The sequence below is a fragment of the Pipistrellus hanaki genome, assembly GCF_964339955.1.
Source record: "Pipistrellus hanaki genome assembly, chromosome: 11".
Classification (NCBI taxonomy): domain Eukaryota; kingdom Metazoa; phylum Chordata; class Mammalia; order Chiroptera; family Vespertilionidae; genus Pipistrellus; species Pipistrellus hanaki.
Window position 1 is genome coordinate 1,046,969 of NC_140513.1, and position 19,483 is coordinate 1,066,451.

The 19,483-nt window shown below is 66.4% G+C and overlaps 1 protein-coding gene across 7 annotated transcripts; it reads right to left on the minus strand.

The window, feature by feature from the left end:
* Positions 1–1,220: 1,220 nt before the first annotated feature.
* Positions 1,221–9,759, minus strand: PPP1R26 (protein phosphatase 1 regulatory subunit 26). 7 transcript variants are annotated; one of them, XM_084899641.1, is made up of 4 exons: positions 8,898–8,999; positions 6,471–6,598; positions 5,056–5,154; positions 1,221–4,791 (listed from the first exon to the last, which is right to left on the minus strand). In XM_084899641.1, the coding sequence occupies exon 4, from the start codon at positions 4,731–4,733 to the stop codon at positions 1,392–1,394; it is 3,342 nt and encodes a 1,113-aa protein (XP_084755767.1). In that variant the 5' UTR covers positions 4,734–4,791; positions 5,056–5,154; positions 6,471–6,598; positions 8,898–8,999; the 3' UTR covers positions 1,221–1,391. The 7 variants fall into 7 exon arrangements, with proteins under 7 accessions (XP_084755767.1, XP_084755768.1, XP_084755772.1 ...); XM_084899642.1 differs by lacking the exons at positions 6,471–6,598; positions 8,898–8,999 and adding an exon at positions 9,473–9,759; XM_084899646.1 differs by lacking the exons at positions 6,471–6,598; positions 8,898–8,999 and adding an exon at positions 9,022–9,040.
* Between the last annotated feature and the right edge of the window lie 9,724 nt (positions 9,760–19,483).

Genomic DNA, 19,483 nt, shown 5'->3' on the forward strand with positions numbered 1-19,483 from the left:
CGGAAAAAAGAGCCTCGGGTGAGGATTAACAACAAAATAAGGGAGCTGTATTTTCCTAAAAAAAAAAAAAAGGGTGCCAAGCTCACCAACAGCACCGCCCAGTGAATGCGGGCACACGGGCACAGCTTCGGCTGTTCGTGGCCAATAACTGCCGTTTCTCACAGCAGCTTCTGAGCGGCACGGCCTGAACTGACTGCACTCAGTGGAAGGCGTCAGGAAGGAGGAAAACACACACCTTTGTGCATGTGCTCCTCAGCTCTGGCTCCGGTCCTCCGGCTCTGCCGGCCAGCTTCGTCATCTCCTTCCCTCCCTTCCCTCCCTCCCCGCGGAGAGCGAGCCCCAGGGGGGGTTTGGGGCATCTGCTCATCACTCCGTTCAGCTGCCGTTTGCTTAAAGCCAGGAACGCCTTACGCTCAGAGCTGCTTTCACCTGTGCTTCTGTTTTCCTTCAGTGACCTTTTCCTTTTCATTCTAGTCAGAGTAAGAGGTTTCAGATCTGCTGGCAGCTCAACGCTGACGGTGCACCGGCAAGGCCAGCCACCGAACGCCAGGCCCCGAGCCCCTCGGCAGCCTGCCTGAGCCGCCGCGGGCTGCAGGCGGGAGGCAGGGTCTGCCCGCTTCACCCCCTAGCGGGCCCTAAACTAACCCGGGGGATGGGATCAAGGTGATGATACTTAGTTGCTGTTTTTTGTAAATGTTTCTTTAAAAAATTTGACTTCAGAGAGAAGTGAAACATCGATGACCAGAGAATCATCCATCTGCTGCTTCTTGCACGCCCCCCCACGGGGGATGGAGCCCACAGCCATGGCACGTGCCCTGACGGGGAATCGAACCCGGACCTCCTGGGCACTTGAGACCTCATCATGCTCTGCACACGGACGCTGAGCGCACGGCTGCCTGCTCTGGGCAGAGCCCGGCTGGGAGCGGGCAGGGCTCGGGCACAGAGCGGTGTTTGAGCTCTGCCTGTGCTCACGGACAGCCCGGGACGGGAGACGGCACAGGCTGGGCGCCGGGCCCTCCCGCGTTGGTGCTTTGCCACGTGCTGGTGGGAGGCTGTGGCCACAGAGCTCAGAGGATGTGCTCAGCCGCCTGGCCTGAGGCCCCTCTCACCTGCCACATCCAGGAACCCCTGACGGAGGCCTCAGGGCTGGGGCGGGGAGGGCGTGTGGAGAAGCCACGGAACCCCCGCCGGGGATGCCCTGCAAAACCCAACAGCTCTGGTTTCCAAAAATAGTTTTTACAGCATTTTAAATAACTTACAAAAGAAAGCTACAAAAATCATATTTACCAGGACACACGTGTTAAATAAGGGCAGCGCCTCCCGTTAGTGTACACATGTGCAGGGCGGTCACGGACCTGTCCCCCTGCCTGAGGGCCCAGACACTCGGGTGCTCACCGCGGGAGGACCTTGCCCGTGGCCGCGGGGCTGCCGTCCTCCACGGAGGTGTCGCTCAGCTCGCTGGTGTCGCTGCCCCAGGCCTCCCGGTCCTCCCGGCCCGCCGGCCGCCGGCCCCTCAGGTCCAGCCCGTCCTCGTCGGAGCCCGAGTTCCCGCCGCCGCCGAGCGCCCTCCGCCGGGGCCAGGCCCGGGCCCCCTTCCCCAGCAGGCGTGGGCGCCCGAAGCGGCCGGCGGCCGGGGCCTCCCGGAAGGCGGAGAAGGCGGGGCCCTGCAGCGGCAGGCTCAGGCCGGGGCCGAAGAGCCCGGCGGCGGGCGGCCCCCAGGCGGCGCTGCCCCCGAAGTGGAACAGCTGCGCGGGCAGCAGCGGCGAGAAGCCGGCGAAGGGCAGGCCCTTCCGGGGGCCGGTGGCGAGGCCGGTGGCGCCCGGGGCCCGGCCCTCCGGCCCCCTCTCCCTCTCGCCGCCCAGGGCCCCCTTCCACGCCGCGCCCCTGCCCCCCGAGCCCAGCGCCCACGGGCTCTGCTGGGCCACGAAGTCGCCCCACGGGAGGGCGAGGCCGGCCTGGGGCGCCCCCTCCCTGTCGGCGCCCGGGCTCCACGCCGGCGCGCTCCGGCTCTGAGCGGCCACGGGCAAGGCCCCCCCGGGACTCCGCGCCCGGGCCTCCGCCTCCGCCCCGCAGGACGCCCCCCGCGGGCTCTGGTCCCGGGGAGGGCGAAGGCTCCTCCTGCCCGCGGGGCACCCTCTGGCCGACAGGGTCCCACCGCTGCCCCGGGGAGCCGCCGGCTGGCCTCTGGGCGGAGCGGCCGTGGGCTGAGGGGTCCCCCTGCCCCTCTGGCTCCGGGTGCACATGCCCGGCTGCGGGGCCGGGGCCCCCTTCCGGCACAGCGGCTCTGGCCTGGGCCCGCTGCCCGGAGCCCCTCCCGGAGTTTCTGAGCCGCTCTCAGTCTCCTTGGCCTTCTCGGCCAGAAACTTCCGGATCTCCAGCTCGATGCTGTCGTCGCTGTCCACAGAGCTGCTGTCCTCGGACCGGAGGCCGGGGCCGGCGGCCGGGCCGGGGCGGGGGGCCTCGGCCCCGCGGGGGAACGGACTGGGCCCCGCCGGGAGGGCCTGGGGCGGGCCCGCGGGCCCCGTGCCGCCCGGCCCGGCCCGCTCGGTGGGGCAGCAGAGGCCGCAGGGAGGCCTCCCGGGCGGGCCGGCCCAGCCGTTCCTTCTGGACCTGGAGAGGCAGCTCTTCAGCACGGCCGGGCCGGCCGGGCCGCCCCGCGGACCCAGCGCCTCGGTGCCGCCGAACCTGACCCTCTTCCGGCCGCCGGCCCGGGGGTCCCTCCAGCGCCTCCGCTTGGACCGCAGCAGGTCCTTGATGGCGGAGTCCAGGTCCTCGTCGCTGTCCAGCGAGCTGCTCTTGTCCTCCGAGCTCGCCCTCCTGTCCACAGCCCGGGCCTCGGCCGCCTTCCCGGGGCCCGGCGGCACCCCGGCCCTCGTGTCTGCGGCCCCGTGCTCACCCCCCGGCCCGGCCGTCCTGCAGGGGGGGCCCTGCCCCCTGGCCTCGCCGTCCCTCCCGGGGGCCTCGCCGGGGCCGGGGCCAGTGTCCGGGGCACCCTCCTTCCCCGTCTCTCTCGTTCTCTTGGGGATCGAGGACCGGACGGCGCCAGCGGCCGCCCTGCGCTTCCTCCTGCAGCTCGGCGGAGGCTCCGGTGCTTTAGAGGCGGGCGCCGAGGGGTCGCCGGCCTGCCGTGGGGGGCCCGGCGGCGGCGGCAGGGGGCTCTGTGTGGGCGGCGGGCAGGTGTCCGCCCTGGCCGGCAGAGTCCCCGACTGTGCCTTCAGCGCCAGAAAGTTCCGGATCTCCTGCTCGATGCTGTCGTCGCTGTCCACAGAGCTGCTGTCGCAGTCCGCGAGGGAAGGCACACTGGGGGGGCCCGGGGGCGGGCAGGCGGGCGGCGGCCGCGCCCCGCCCTCCCCGGGGGCCGGCAGGATGGCTTTGGAGATGTCCAGGATGGCCTCGGCGCACATCAGCTCGGCGGAGGTGTCCGCCAGCCGGCTCCTGGCCGCCGCGCTGCCGGGGGCGGCCGGGGCTCTGGGCTCCCTTGGCGGCTGGGCAGGGGGGTCGGGGGCGAGGGGGCCCAGGTCCGCAGCCTTCGAGGCCGCCGGCTTCCTCCTGCCTGGCGCTCTCCTGGGGGCGTCGGGTGAGGCACTGTGGGCGGCGTGGCCGGCGCCGGGGGCAGGAGGGCCGGGCGGCTGCTCGCCCGGCGGGACCTTCGGGGGCGGGTCCCCGCTCGCCGCCTCCCTCCTCTCCCGCTGGTACCGCTGGATGGCCTCCTCGATGCCGTCGTCGCTGCTGGAGTCGGCCGCGGTGCAGTCGGGGTCCGGGCCGGTGCTCCGGACGCCCGGTCCCCTCCGCCCGGGGCCCAGGCCCCTCCGGGCCCGGCCCTTCCCCGGGGCGTCCGGCCTGGGGGGTGCGGGCTTCGGGCCGCCCACGCTCTCCGGCTCAGCGGCGCCCTTGGACCTGAGGCTCCGGGGAGGCGTTGCTACGGTGGCTGGCTGGGGAGGGTTTGGGAAAACAAGCTCCTTACCAGCGCCCGCTGCGTCCTGCCGGGGCGCCCTGCCCGCCGGCTCCTTGCTGGGCCTGAGGGCGGGTGTGGCCAGGGGGTCACTGGGGCCCGGCTTCCTGTCCGCCGGCCGGTTGCCGGGCGGGGCCTCCAGCTGCCTCTTCTCGCTCAGGAACCGCTCGATCTCCGCCCGGATGCCCTGTTCGAAGGAGTCCTCACTGCTGACGCTGCCCGGGGAGGCGGGGCCCGGGGCCTGGCCGGCTCCCACGCGGCCGCCGGGGGTGCCTCCTGAGCCAGGGGCCCGCTTCGGGGGGCATAGGGCGGCCGGGGCGCTGTTCGGAGGCGGCTCCGGGCGGCACAGAGGGTCCCGGGCGGCGGCGGCGGGCGGCACGGCCCCGCTCTTGGCCTTGAGGTACTCCTGGATGGCCTCCTCGATGCCCCGGTCCACGGAGTCATCGCTGTCGGAGTCCCGCCCCGCGGGGCCGGGGGCCGAGGCCGCCTCCTTCCCCTTGGGGTCCGAATGAGCAGCGAGGCCGCAGGCGGGGGCGGCCGGCTGGGCGGGGCGGCCCCTGTGGCCCCCTCGGTGCAGGCCGCGCTCCTGGCTCCGGCCCCGTGCCGCCCGATCGCCCCGCAGCGAGCTGATGATCATCTGCACCCGGGCGCTCACCGCCGCGCCCGCCCCGCCCTCCGGCGGCTCCGGGAGGCGGCCGGGAAACCTGCAGCTCCCGGGCGGCCCGCAGGCCTCCCACGCGGCCTGGAGGGGGAGCACCGGAGGCGCGTTCATGAGGAACATCCTAGCCACCGCCCGGGGCGTGCACCGGGGCCAGTCTGTCCGCCGCTCGCTTCACATCCTGCGGGGAAGAGAGACGCGGTGAGACGGTGCCGGTGGCCGCCGGTCAGCAGTCAGCACGGCCCCGGGCTGTGCAGGGGGCTGCCGGGAGGGCTCAGGAGGAAGACGCGTCTTTGCCAGCCGCCCCGCCCAGAAGGCCCACGTGAACGCACACGTGTCTGCCCTTCCCCGTCCCCGCGCCCACGGCGCCTGCACCTCCTCCGGGAGAGAACAGGCTCCTGGACCTCCGGGGGCTGCCCAGCGCCCAGGCGGCAAGGCCACTCACCCTTCTCCGCAGGTTCCGGGGCAGGAGGACTCGGACCCTATGGGGTGAGCGGGCGGGACCCCCGGGGGCCGGTTCATTCTTGACGGGAGCCGAGAGCCCCTGAGGGAGAACATGACAACAGGTGAGCAACTCAGCAATCACTGCCCCAAACGTCTTTACCGAGTCACCTTTTACCTAAAAACCAGTGGCCTGGTGCACAATTTCGTGCACATTGAAAGAAAACGAGTTAGAAGAAATATTTTAATATCACTGTTTGCCCTTTCTCTGTAATAGAAGTGTCAGCCAAATTCATGATGGATAATGACAGATCGAAACACACGTGTGGGACTGGAGCCAGTGAGAGCTTTATATGTATCGTGCCTGCGCAAGTCAACTTAGCCTTCTATAGCTATTGAGTAAACTTGCTTAATTAGAGCTGCTTTCTGATGCAGCTAACCTTTTCCAGCCCAGTGAAGCACCCAACTTCTCTTCCAGGTCATTGTTAGCAACACAACAGTAAATACCAACATGAAGCAGATTATTATTGTAGATCACGCAGGGAGGACAAAGGGTGAAATATTTAACTGCAGCCGTGTTTGACTATATTCTGTGCAGTGAGAAAACCTGAAGTCATTGTCAAGGTCCACCATTTTTTTACTTCTTTTCAGTCGGGTCAAATTTCTAAGCTTTATAAACCTCTGTTTTCCTGCTAATGAAAAGAAAATAGGATTCCACCAAGTCTCCTATCTCCCTACTCCAGGACTAATGTGAGGGTCAATGAGATGAGGCACGTGAAAACGCTTCACAGACATTTGTTTAAAGTGTAAAATGTTTCCACCTGGCTGTAAAGCAGGTCGTGTTTCTAGGCTGGAAACTTCAAGGAGGCTGGTTCCTAGGGAGAGGAAGCCGGTGGTATTTTGCGCCACAGGGTCTCGGCAGCATTGGCTGCATTTGGTGGGTTGACACTCAGGGTGGTGGCAGGGCCTGTGTCCCATTTGGGGGAAACCAAGTATTGCTTTGTGGGTGCCAGGTCCGTGTTGCTGTTTCTCTGTAAATGGCCAGTGTGCATTACGGGGGCAGCTCCTGCATTGAGTGTCTGCCCCCTGGTGGTCTGTGCATCATAGTGACCAGTCAGATGGTTGGACTCTTAGCATATTAGCCTTTTATATATATAGATGTCAAATGTAGCCCAGCTGCCTTGGCTCAGTGGTTGAGCGTTGACCTATGAACCAGGAGGTCAGGGGTCAATTCCTCGTCAGGGCACAGGCCTGAGTTGTGGGCTTGATCCCCAGTGTGGGGCGTGCAGGAGGCAGCCAATCAATGATTCTCTCTCATCATTGGTGTTTCTCTCTCTCCCTCTCTGAAATTAAAAAAATACATATATCACACACACACACAAACCAGGAATTATGGTGTCAAGGGATTCTTGCCCTTACTTGAAGCTCTCATCAAGGCCAGGTTCAGAGTTTGGATAAAGCGGCCAACGTTGGTGTGTCTCAGGCCTGAGGTCTCCGTCGCCCCACCTGCCCGCGTGGGTCCTGTCCCACGTGTGAGAGACTTCGGGCTGCCAGGACAGAGGCAGACAGAGCTCACAGGCTGGTCACATATGTGTATCGTTATGGGAAGAAGCAGCATCCAATTAAGGGCTCAAACTAACTTTTGAAAGAATTTGCCCTGAGGCCAAATAGAGTTCATCACCACCAGTTTACCACCCCTGGGCACAGCGGGGCACCGGGTGGTGGTGGAGGCAGGTGGCCCAGCCCTGGCACTACACCCTTGGCCTCACGTCCCAGCCGCAGAGCAGCGGCACCAGCCACGGAGGGGCCGGGGGTGAGGAGCCGCCATGGAGAATGCTAACGCTTAGCACTCCCGTGAGAGCGGCCGCGGACAGGCCGCAGCGGTGTCCACACCGGGAGGCCGAGCGGGAGCACCAGGCGGTGCTGACCGAGAGGAAGGCGCAGACGGCCCTGGCTCTAACGGTCTGTGAACTGTCCACCGCCTGGGCCAGATCCAGGCTAAACGGCCAGTGCGTCTCCGGCAACGGCCAGTGCCTTCAAAGCAACTGCCCAAGGCAACCTGTCAGGACAACTGCCTAGACCACACTGCCCCTGCACCCCGAGCCCAGGCCAGGCCAGAGCTGGCTGGGGGGACACCCAGCGGGACCCCAAAGCCTCACGCTGCCAGAACTGAAAAGTGGTGACAGATCCAGGGCATCCTCTCAGGCTGGACACCCTCCTCCAGGCAAAGAACACAGCCTGGCTCCCTGCACCTAGTGCCCCCATCCATCCCCAATGCCCCATCCATCCATCCCCAATGCCCCACCCATCCATCCATCCATCCCCAATGCCCCATCCATCCCCAATGCCCCACCCATCCATCCATCCATCCCCAATGCCCCATCCATCCCCAATGCCCCATCCATCCATCCATCCATCCCCCAATGCCCCATCCATCCATCCATCCATCCCCAATGCCCCATCCATCCATCCATCCACCCCCCAATGCCCCATCCATCCATCCATCCATCCCCAATGCCCCATCCATCCATCCCCAATGCCCCACCCATCCATCCATCCATCCCCAATGCCCCATCCATCCCCAATGCCCCATCCATCCATCCATCCACCCCCCAATGCCCCATCCATCCATCCATCCATCCCCAATGCCCCATCCATCCCCAATGCCCCATCCATCCATCCATCCATCCCCCAATGCCCCATCCATCCCCAATGCCCCATCCATCCATCCATCCACCCCCCAATGCCCCATCCATCCATCCATCCATCCCCAATGCCCCATCCATCCATCCATCCATCCCCAATGCCCCATCCATCCATCCATCCATCCCCAATGCCCCATCCATCCCCAATGCCCCATCCATCCATCCATCCATCCCCCAATGCCCCATCCACCCCCAATGCCCCATCCATCCATCCATCCACCCCCCAATGCCCCATCCATCCATCCATCCATCCCCAATGCCCCATCCATCCATCCATCCATCCCCAATGCCCCATCCATCCCCAATGCCCCATCCATCCATCCCCAATGCCCCATCCATCCCCAAAGCCCCATCCATCCCCCAATGCCCCATCCATCCATCTATCCATCCCCAATGCCCCATCCATCCCCAATGCCCCATCCATCCATCCATCCATCCCCAATGCCCCATCCATCCCCAAAGCCCCATCCATCCCCCAATGCCCCATCCATCCATCTATCCATCCCCAATGCCCCATCCATCCCCAATGCCCCATCCATCCATCCATCCATCCCCAATGCCCCATCCATCCCCAAAGCCCCATCCATCCCCCAATGCCCCATCCATCCATCCATCCCCAATGCCCCATCCATCCATCCATCCCCAATGCCCCATCCATCCATCCATCCCCAATGCCCCATCCATCCATCCATCCATCCATCCATCCCCATTGCCCCATCCATCCCCCAATGCCCCATTCATCCATCCCCCAATGCCCCATCCATCCATCTATCCATCCCCCAATGCCCCATCCATCCATCCATCCCCCAATGCCCCATCTATCCACCCCGCAATGCCCCATCCATCCATCCATCCATCCCCAATGCCCCATCCATCCATCCATCCATCAATCCATCCCCCGATGCCCCATCCATCACCCACAGTGGTCCAGCCCCTGGTGCCTAGGGGCGGGGTGTCCCCGGGGATTACGGAGCGAAGGGCTGAGCGAAGGGCCGACCGGAGGTGGGAGGTGGAGGTGGGGGTGGGGGGTGGACCTGGGGCAGACAGCAGGCCAGACCTCACAATCCCAAAGCTCAGCTGGTCCCCTAGCAAAGCTGCAGGCCAAGCCGTGCCTGGGGTCCGAGGCGGGTGAGGCTCTCACCCCTCCCTTCCTGTGGGCGCTGAGGCCGCACCCTCTGCCGGGCCCCACCAGGTCCTGAGCCACGTGGGTGAGCTCCGCAGGGAGGGCACCCCTGGGGCTGGGCGGCGGGGCGCCGGGGACCCACCGGAAGCTGCGCCGACGCCGCTGCCTCCCGCGGGGCCGGGGGCCGGGGGCGGAGGCGCCGGACGCTGCCCTGGGCCTCACCTGCCCCACCTGGCGCACCCCCTCACCCACCCCCACCCCGGCTTCCAGGACGCGGGCCCCGGGCCGGGACGCGGGGCGGGGCCTGGGCTGCCGGGGCCGCGACTCCCGCCGGGCGGACCCAGCCCCGGCGCCCGCGATCGCGCCTCCGCCCCGCGCCCTCCGGGCCGCCGCTCCGGCCGCAGCCCGCCCGCCGCCCGCCGCCCGCCGCCCGCCGCCACCCCCGCCCGGCGGCCCGGGAGGTGCGGGCTGCGGGCGCGCGGAGGGGCCGGGCTCCGCTCCCGGCTCCGCTCCCCCCCCCCCCCGCCGGCGTCCGGGGCGCGGAGGGCGGGGCGCGCGGGGCGGGGCGACCCCGGGGCCCCTCCCGGACCTACCGGCGGCGGCGGCGGCGGCCGCTCCGGAAGCCGTGCCCGCGGCTGGGCATCATGGGAATGGCACGGCGAGTTCCGGGGAGGCGCCGGCCGGGCCGGACCCCCGCCCGCGAGCGCGCCCACCTGCCGGCGCCGCGGGCCGGGCCGCCCCCTCCCGCCCGGCGCGTCCTGGAGCCGCGAGAATGGATTGTCGGGGTGACCCCCACCCTGCGGAGGCGGGGACCCGGGCTGCGGACCGCCCTGTCCTGTCCTGGCCACTCGGTGCTGCAGCCGGGAAGGCCCGCCCTGCACCCCGAGGTGGCTGCAGGCTGGGGGTGGCTGCAGGCGGGGGGGGGTGGCTGCAGGCGGGGGGGTGGCTGCAGGCTGGGGGTGGCTGCAGGCTGGGGGTGGCTGCAGGCTGGGGTGGCTGCAGGCTGGGGGGTGGCTGCAGGCGGGGGGGTGTGTGGCTGCAGGCGGGGGGGGGTGGCTGCAGGCTGGGGTGGCTGCAGGCTGGGGTGGCTGCAGGCTGGGGTGGCTGCAGGCTGGGAAGCGGGATGCGGGTGGCTACTTGGTTCTGGGGTCCAGACCGGGGCTGTGAGCGGCCGTGTCCCCAGGAACCCCTGCAAGTCCGGGGTCCCCGTGTGCCGCCCGAGCTGCCCCTCCGGGTGAGCTCCCCGGCAGAGCAGGTAGAGCCTGCCCCCCCCAAATACCCCCCTCCCTCTGCCCGGCCCCAGGTGCCCCCCTCCCTCTGCCCGGCCCCAGGGGCCCCCCTCCCTCTGCCTGGCCCCAGGTGCTCCCCTCCCTCTGCCCGGCCCAAGGTGCCCCCCCTCCCTCTGCCCGGCCCCAGGTGCCCCCCCTCCCTCTGCCCGGCCCCAGGTGCCCCCCTCCCTCTGCCCGGCCCCAGGTGCCCCCCCCCCTCTGCCCGGCCCCAGGTGCCCCCCCCCTCTGCCCGGCCCCAGGTGCCCCCCCCCTCTGCCCGGCCCCAGGTGCCCAGCTGTGTGCTGCAGGGCCAGCTTCACCCAGGCAGCTGCCCTGGCCTCCAGCTGCCGTGGCCTCGGGGTCATGGCCCAGGAGCCAGGCCGGCAGGGTTCCAGCCCATGTTTCATAGAAGCCTCCTGTGGTCACTCAGGGACTGGCCGTAGGGCCCAGCCGGTGTGGCTCAGTGGTCGAGATTGGGGCTAGAATCAGGAGGTCACATGTGGCGGTGGCCGGCTCCACCTCCATCCCTAGTGGGGGCTGTGCAGGAGGTAGCCGATCAAAGAATCTTATTGGTGTTTCTATCTCCCCCTCCCTCTCTGAAATCAATAGAGAATAAATGGGAGGACGGAAGGAAGGAATGAAGGAGGGAGGGAGGGAGGACTGGCCACAGGGCCCCTGAGCGTGTAGGGGCGCTGGAGGAGGGGGTGGGGAACTGGTGACTGACACCCACCCCTCTTGTCCTGCTCACCTGGCCTGAGGGGGATGGGGAGGGGACACGAGGGTTCTGTCACGGAATGGGGGCTTGGACGCTTTCCCAGTTTTATTTCTTTTTAAAAAAAATATTTTATTGATTTCAGGAGGAAGGGAGAGGGAGAGATAGAAACATCAATGATGAGAGAGAATCATTGATTGGCTGCCTCTTGCACGCGCCCCACTGGGGATCAAGCCCACAAACCAGGCCTGTGCCCCTGGCCGGAATCGAACCTGGGACCCTTCAGTCCGCAGGCTGATGCTCTATCCAAAGATCACACCAGCCGGGGCTCCCACTTTTATTCTCAAACAACCCAGAGATCTCCGCTCAGCTGCATCCCCTGTTTGTCCGTCTGTCCGTCCCTGCTGCTGCCTCTGCGGCCGTAATCCAGGCGTCTGTTTCGTGTCTGGAAAACGCCCGCGTTCGGTGAAATAAAAAGCAGCGGCTTTTCCCTGGGCCCCAGGAGGGGTCCGTCTCGTCTCCGGGCTCAGGAACTGTGGCGGCCACGTGTCTAGAGACCCATGGGAACGTGGTTTTAATAAACAATGTTTTCTCATTACAAGAGTCACGTTCTGTTCCCGTCGGGGCCTGTGCTGAGGTTTGGGGCTTGGCCCCCAGGAGGGGGCGAGTAGGAGGCAGCCGATGGATGTTCTGCTCATCGGTGTTTCTCTTTCCCCACCTCTTCCTCTCTGTAAACATCAATTAAAAAATACGGAAAAGAACTAGGCAAAAACAAAAAAATAAGAATAAAAACAAAAAACAACCCTAAACAAACAAAAAGTGAGTAAAATTCCTTCCCCAGGGTTTGGGAGAAGGTCCCTGAGGATTGCTAACAGCCCGGAAACACAGACGGTAAATCTTTGGCTTGTGCTTCCCGGGTTGGCGGTGCCGGTGACCTTGGATAACGGTCACCTGAGTGTGCCCTCAGGCTAAGTGCTTAGAAAAAGCCTGGGCCTAACACCAGGAAGCATTTTGCCAATCCCAGCCCCTCCGGCCACAGAGGGTGAGTGGCCTGAACTGGCCGGGCCCTTCTTTTCCCTGCGCTCTTTTTTATTTGTTACTCCTCGCCTGACACCTCTTTCCAGTGATTTTTAGGGAGAAGGGAGGGGAGGGGAGGGAGGGATGGAGGGAGGGAGGGGAGAGGAACACCTACTTGAGAGACACAGCAATTGGTTGCCTCCCGCACGTGCCAGGGATTGAACCTGCAGCCCAGGTGCGCGCCCTTGACCTGGAATTGAACCTGCGACCCTTCAGGGCGTGGGCTGGCGCCCTCACCTCGGAGCCCGGCCCGCACGGGGCTGTTCCCGGTCATCGGGGCCAGCGCACGTGCTTGCCGACCAGAGCCAGGCCCACGGCGGGCTGCGCTGGGAGGCGGGCAGCCTCAGGTGACGCCCGATGGCGGCTCCTGTTCTGGTGCACGCGCCCCTCACCCCCAGGGGATCAGCAGCCGCACCTGCCCACGCTCCCGGGGGTGAGGTGAGGGCTCTGGCCGTGTGGCACCTGGGCAGCTTGGCCTCTTCAGTGGGTGTTGCCGTGCTGCGGTGGCAGGGACCCAGGGGAACCAGCGGCCATGCAGCTGCTGACCAGAGCCTGCACCTGGCCCCTGCACCTGGCCCCTGCATGCAGCACCTACATGTGGCCCTGGCCCCTGCACTTGGCCCCTGCACGAGGCCCTGGCCCCTGCACGCGGTTCCTACACACGGCCCCTGTACCTGGCTCCTGCACCTGGCCCCTGCACGCGGCCCCTGCACCGCCTGCACCTGGCCCCTGCACGCGGCCCTGGCCCCTGACATGGCTCCTAAATGCGGCCCCTGCACCTGGCTGGGGCCTCCCCCAGGGCAAAGGCCCGCCTCCAAGAGGGAGCCCCGAGAGACCGACCAGGGAGCAGGGGCGGGGGGGTGGGGGCCTGCCTGGAGGGTGCTGACGCCCCAGACGCACGTGGCCCCAGCCCGTTACTGACTCGGGGTGTTCCTGCTGCACACGGGTGCCCGCAGCCCTGAAGGTCCACACCGGGCCTTCTGCAAGCCCTGTCACAAGGCCCTGCTGCTCTTGCGTGTGTGTGTGTGTGTGAGAGTGTGTGTGAGAGTGCGAGTGTGTGTGTGCGCGCATTAGAGTGTGTGTGAGAGTGTGTGTGTGAGTGTATGAATGTGTGTGTGTGTGTGCGCGCACGCATGTGTATGTGTGTGAGCATGTGTGTGAGTGTGTGTGTGCGCGCGCGCGCGTGTGTGTGAGAGTGTGCGTGAGTGTGTGTGTGAGTGTGTGAGTGAGGTTGTGAGTGAGGTTGTGTGTGAGTGTGCATGAGTGTGCATGTATGTGTGTGAGTGTGCGTGAGTGTGTGTGTATGTGTGTGTGCATGTGAGTGTGTGTGCATGTGTATATGTGTGAGCATGTGTGAGTGTGTGAGTGAGTGTGTGTGTGGGGGGACCTGCTCATGGCCCTAGGAGTGGACGGGGAGGCCCAGAGGCCCGGGAAATCAGAGCCCCAGTTTTGTGACCACCCCCCCAGCTCAGCGCCCTGCAAGGATGTTTGAATGAAATGAGGGCCCGGGGCCGGAGTGGCTCAGGGAATAGAGCGCCGCCTGCGGACGGAAGGGTCCCGGGTTCGATTCCCAGTCAGGGCACAGGCCCGGGTGCAGCTCAGCCCCAGCGGGGCGTGCAGGGGCGGCCGTCCACGGTTCTCTCCTCATGGATGTTTCTCTCCCTCCCCTCCTCCCCTCCCCTCCATGCCCCGCCATCATCAATCACCTCCTCAGAGAGGGTTAGCGTCACCCCTCTCCGGGCTGCATGTCACTCCGTGTGGACGGACCACGTGGCGTCTCCGTCACCAGGCCGGGGGCGTGGCTGTTGGCGTGGGCCACCCGCGTGTGAGGAGCCGCCGCCACGGGTGAGGAGCTGCTGCGCGTGAGGAGCCGCTGTGCGTGCATGAGGAGCAGCCGCCGCGTGTGAGGAGCCGCCACTGTGCGTGCGTGCGGGGACACCCAGGATGGCTGTGCGCCCGCTGACCCCCCTTGACCCCTGTCAGCCAAGGAGCGGGGTCCTCGGCCGCCCTGAGGTCCAGCCCGGGTCTGCAGTCCCCTCCAGGGCCACAGGGAGCCGGGGGGGGGGGGACGGAGGGGGCAGCGGCTCTGTCTCTTCTGTGTCTGTATCTCAAGCTTCTGGGCAGCACTGCGTCCCCAGCATTCACACCTCGAACCCTCACCGCCCTGGTGGCGGCATTGGAGGCAGGGCCTGCGGGAGGGGCGGGCTGCCGGGCACAGCGAGAAGGCCGCCCCCGTGCCAGGGGCCCAGCCTCCCGGAGCCTCCCTGGCCGCCCCTGGGTCTGGGCTCTGGCCTCCGGAAGGGAGGGCTCCCCGAAGCCGAGGACCCCACCCCACCTCCAGGGCCAGGCGAGGGAGGTGAGGTCAGAGCATAGGTTTATTTTTAATATCATTTTATTAATTTCAGAGAGGGAGGGAGGGAGAGACAGAAACATCAGTGATGAGATGGAATCATGGATCGGCTGCCTCCTGCACACCCCCCACTGGGGACTGAACCTGCAACCAGGGCAGGTGCTCTTGACTGGAATCGAACCCGGGACCCTTCAGTCTGCAGGCCGATGAGCCACACCGGCCGGGGTGGATCCCGTGTCTACTTAACCTTTGATCCTTTACACATGGTGGATATTTTTGCATCGATTTTGATTTTAACAATGACACTGAACACTTTGTGGAAAACCTGATGGTTGAATTTATTGGCGTCCCCTTAACGCATTCTGTGCTGCGGGCAAGGGGCTCCCTCTCTACCCCCGCCAGGCCCTGCTTCCCAGGGTTGGTCACCGGGTGCAGAGATGCCCGCTCTGGCCTCTGGGTGCCAGGGTTCCCCCACTGGAGAGGTTGGGCGCAGGTAGGAGAGCGTCCAGCAGGGGGCAGCCACGCTCTGCCTCAGATTAAGGCCAAAAGTGGAGAATTGCTGTCACTCAAATGTTTGCAAAACCAGTCCCTCTCCCACCCTCTGCCCCCACCCCCCGTGTCCTGGGGAGGCGAGACCCCCCCAAGGCTGAGCCCAGAAATGCCACTCCCGGTGCTGACCACTGACCATAGCTCCTCTTTAGAGAAGTGCTTCAGCCTGGCTATGTCCCCGGGGAGGGCAGTCTCTCGCCCTCTGCCCTGGGCAGCTGACCTTCAGGGCAGCCGGGGCGCGGGAAGGGGGGGATTTGAAAGTCCTTGGAGCATGGAGCTGTGGCTTTTTCGTGGTGGGAGGTGGGGCGGTGGGGGGCTCGGGCCTTTGAATCACCAGGGCAGGGACTGCCCGCTCTGGGCCTGGCTGTCTTCGTTCTGGGCCTCTCTGCAGGCAGCGTGGCCCAGGCTGAGAGGGCCCGGAGAGACACTTCCCCAGGGCGGGGCAGCTCTGACCTAGCTGTCCATCCCGCCCTTCATGGAGATGGGCTGCGGGCTCCGGTGAGCACACACTGCGTTATCGGGCCCAGGCCCTGCCTCGTCCACCACCATCCCTCCACTCAGGTGCTGAGCATGTGTGTGTGTACCCATCCATCCTCCCGTTCATCTCTGTCCATGTGTCTGTTCTTCCATCCACCATCCACCCACCGTCTATCATCCATCCACCCACCATCCATCTATTTATCCATGTGTCAGTCTATCCATCATCCGTCCATCCATTTATCTTCCATCCACCATCCATCCAGCCATCCACCATCATCTATCATACATACACCATCATCCATTTATCCATGTGTCTGTCCATCTACATCCATCCATCTATCCATCCATGTCTCCATCCCTCCATGTGGATGCATCCATCCGTCATTTATCCACCATCCATCCATCTACTATGTATCATCCATCCACCATCCACCATCATCTATCATCCATCCACCATCCATTCATCTATCATCCATCCATTTATCCATGTGTCTATCCATCTACATCCCTCCATCCATGTCTCCATCCTTCCATGTGGATGCATTCACCCATCATTTATCCACCATCCAGCCATATATCTACCCATCCATCCACCATCCATCCATCCACTATCCACCATCCACCATCCATTCATCATTTATCCAGCATCCATCCATCCACCATCCACCATCCACCATCCCTCCCTCCCTCATTCTGAAGATGCTTTCTTTGAGTAAGTGGACACTCTGTTTAGGAAGCTGGGGGCAGGTTTGGGAGAGACCCAACAGGAGAAACAGATCTGTCTCTGCCCTCACAGGGCCACAGTCTGGTGGGTGATGGGTGGGGGAGGGCAGCTTGGAGCTCAGGGAGACCCTGGGGGGTGCCTGGAGGGGAGACGGTGGGGCTGGGCTGGCAGGCCTGTCTCCGGCGCCCAGCGCTCCGTGGAGGCCCCGGATGTGGGGCAGCGGAGGCGGCACGCAGCTGTCTGTGTTGACGGCCCACACGGGTGGTGCCGCCGGCCTGCCCACCAGCCATCTGCCTCGGCCCGCCTCCCCAGCGGGCACCAGGGCCCCGCCGCCTGGCTGCCCGCACCGCCTCCCGCTGCCTGGGCTCATCCTGCCAGCACGCCTGCGCCTGGGGCCCGTGGTGGGGGGGACCGGGCTGGGCCTAGAACCCGGGACCAGGGGGACGCCTTCCCGGCCCTTTAACGGCCCCCAGCGGGTCCATGCCCCTGGAGAGGGGTGCCCCCGTCGGAATAGCAGTGCCCTCAGGTCGAGGGGCCCCAGGAGCGGCTTCCCAGCAGCCTGTGCGGCCCTCACACCAGGTCTCCGAGGAAGCTCCCTGGACGGCCTCCGCTCCTCCCGCCCGAGCTCACGCCGACTTCCTTCCGGGGCTTCGAGCTGTGAGCCGGGCAGCCCCCCGCACTGCCCCGGGGAGGGACCCTCACTGCCCCGGGGAGGGACCCTCCGCACCGCCCCGGGGAGGGCCCACAGCCCCCCTCACCGCCCCGGGGAGGGCCCACAGCCCCCCTCACCGCCCCGGGGAGGGCCCACAGCCCCCCTCACTGCCCCGGGGAGGGCCCACAGCCCCCCTCACTGCCCCGGGGAGGGTCCCCCTCACTGCCCCGGGGAGGGCCCACAGCCCCCCTCACCGCCCCGGGGAGGGCCCCCCTCACTGCCCCGGGGAGGGCCCACAGCCCCCCTCACCGCCCCGGGGAGGGCCCCCCTCACTGCCCCGGGGAGGGCCCACAGCCCCCCTCACTGCCCCGGGGAGGGCCCCCCTCACTGCCCCGGGGAGGGCCCCCCTCACTGCCCCGGGGAGGGCCCCCCTCACTGCCCCGGGGAGGGCCCCCCTCACTGCCCCGGGGAGGGCGGCGAACGCCTCTCGGCGGCGGTGAGGTCAGCAGTGAGGCTGGCCTCTCCTGGGTCAGGGAAGCCGGGGCGGACGGTGGGGGTGGTGGTGGTGGTGCGGGGATGTCCTGGACGCTGGTCCAGAGAGCGCCTGGGCTGGCAGACAGTGAGGAGGGCTGAGGGGGGCTCTCAGGGGGAGAGGAGGCGGCGGGACGACGGGTTTACACCCCGAATCCCGACCGCGAAGGGTCCCGTGCGGCCAGAGGCTCGTCAGGGACCTCCCGCCCCACAGCGCCCGCGACAGACAGCTTCGACGAGGCATGGCTTCTCGTTCGTCTCACCGACCCCGGGGCAGGCCCCTCCCCCTTCACAGGAGGGGACGGACCTGAGGGCCGCGGGACCTGAGGGGCACGGGCCCCGGGCGGCGGGCAGAGGCACACAGCAGCTCCCTTTCCCCCCCAGGCTGGGCTGGCCCCCCCTCTCTGCCTCACACCATCCCTCTGTCCCGGGACCCTCCACCGCGGCATCGGCCCGCCCAGGGCCCGGGTCGACCGAGGCGAGGGCGGGGACTCAGCCCCTCCCGCCCGGCGTCCGCAGCACTGCCTGCCAGCCTTCCCGGTCTCTGCCGGTGAAATATGGGCCGGCTGTTGCCGTGGCAACCACTCATCATTTATTGATGACCCGAGAACCCACTTGCTCAGCCGCCCGGGAGTGATTTGCCGGTGCCGGTTCCCGCTGGTTGGCTCCGCTGAGCAGCCGGCTCTGCCCACGGGCCATTTGCTCCGGCTCCGGGTGGGGGACGGGCGGGGGGAGGGGTGGGTGGGGAGGGGAGTGCCGTGGCCCCGCTCCTGGCCCCGCGCCGTCCTCCTGGCCCCACAAGGGACCGTGTGTTTCTGCTGCTGCTCCAGGGCTCGGCCTCGCCGGGGCGCGCGGGAGGAGCAGCCCTGCCTGTGTGCCGGGCGGCCTGGCCCGCTGCCCCCGCCTGCTCCACCGAGCGGACCGGCCGCTGCCGGTTTCCGTGGCCAGTGGTACGTGTTCTGTGGAAACCGGGGGAACGGCCCTGCGACCCGGAGCCACGCGGCCAGGCGTCTGCCACTCGGCCTGGGCCTCCAGGAAGTTCTGATAGAAACATACACATGGCCCTGGCGGGGGTGCCCGGGGTGGGGGTGCCCCTGGGGGGTGCCCCGGGGTGGGGGTGCCCGGGGTGGGGGTGCCCCAGGGTGGGGGTGCCGGGGTGTGAGTGCCCCGGGGTGGGGGGTGCCCGGGGTAGGGTGTCGGCCTGCGTACTGAAGGGTCTCGGGTTGGATTCCCGTCGAGGGCATGTCCCTGGTTTAGGGTCCGGGTGCGGTGGAGGCAGCCAGTCGAGGGGACGGGTTGTTTCCCCCCCCCCCCCCCCCCCCGCACTCTCTCAGAGAAGCAGGAAGTGTCCTCAGGCCGGGATCGCCCACAGCAAACACCAGACAAACACGCTGTAACCCGCTTAGTTACTGGTGGAATTTAAAACCGTAAAATACACACGACACCACAGAGGCTGTTTCAGCCGCTTCTGAGGCCTGAGGGATGGGCACTGGGTGTGCGGCCGCCGCCCCCTCCTCTCCCGGACTTTCCGCCCCCAGGCTCCGTGCCCCGCCACCAGGGCGGGGTGGGCACTAGAGTGCGCTGCACGGGGCTGGGGTGGGCACTAGGGTTGTGGTTCTCGCCTTTGGCTCCTGAAGGAGCCAGCTGCAAGGAGGTCACCTCGGCCCGGAAGGGGGCCCAGGCCCGTCTGCCTCAGGGGCCTCACCAGAGACTGGGCAGGGCTGGGGGAGGGGCAGGTGACGGCTGTGCTGAGTTTATTTTTATTTTAATTTTTAAAATACATTTTATTGATTTTTTACAGAGAGGAAGGGAGAGGGATAGAAAGTTAGAAACATCGATGAGAGAAACATCGACCAGCTGCCTCCTGCACACCCTCTACCGAGGATGTGCCCGCAACCAAAGTACATGCCCCTGACCGGAATCGAACCTGAGACCTTTCAGTCCACAGGCCGATGCTCCATCCACTGAGCCACACCGGTTTTGGCTGTGCTGAGAGTTTAGGGGAGGGCAGGTGTGGGTGGGCCCGGGAGCCGCTCCAGAGGGGACTGGAGGGCGAGGGGGGAGACTCTCAGGGGCAGCCAAGGGCCAGCCAACCGCTGAGGGCGCCTCTCACAGGGACGGCTGGTGCAGTGGCTGAGAGAGCTGGGCGGTGCGTCTGTGTGCCCGCCCGCTGGGCCCCTGGGCTCCTCGGCACCCGCTGGGGGAGGGGAACGGGAACGGGGCCGGGGAGGGGCCGCCCTGGCCTCCAGGAGCTGCTGATG

Coding starts and splice junctions, on each gene's coding strand:
- PPP1R26 (XM_084899642.1), bottom strand. CDS start 4,733: ATGTTCCTCATGAACGCGCCTCCGGTGCTCCCCCTCCAGGCCGCGTGG.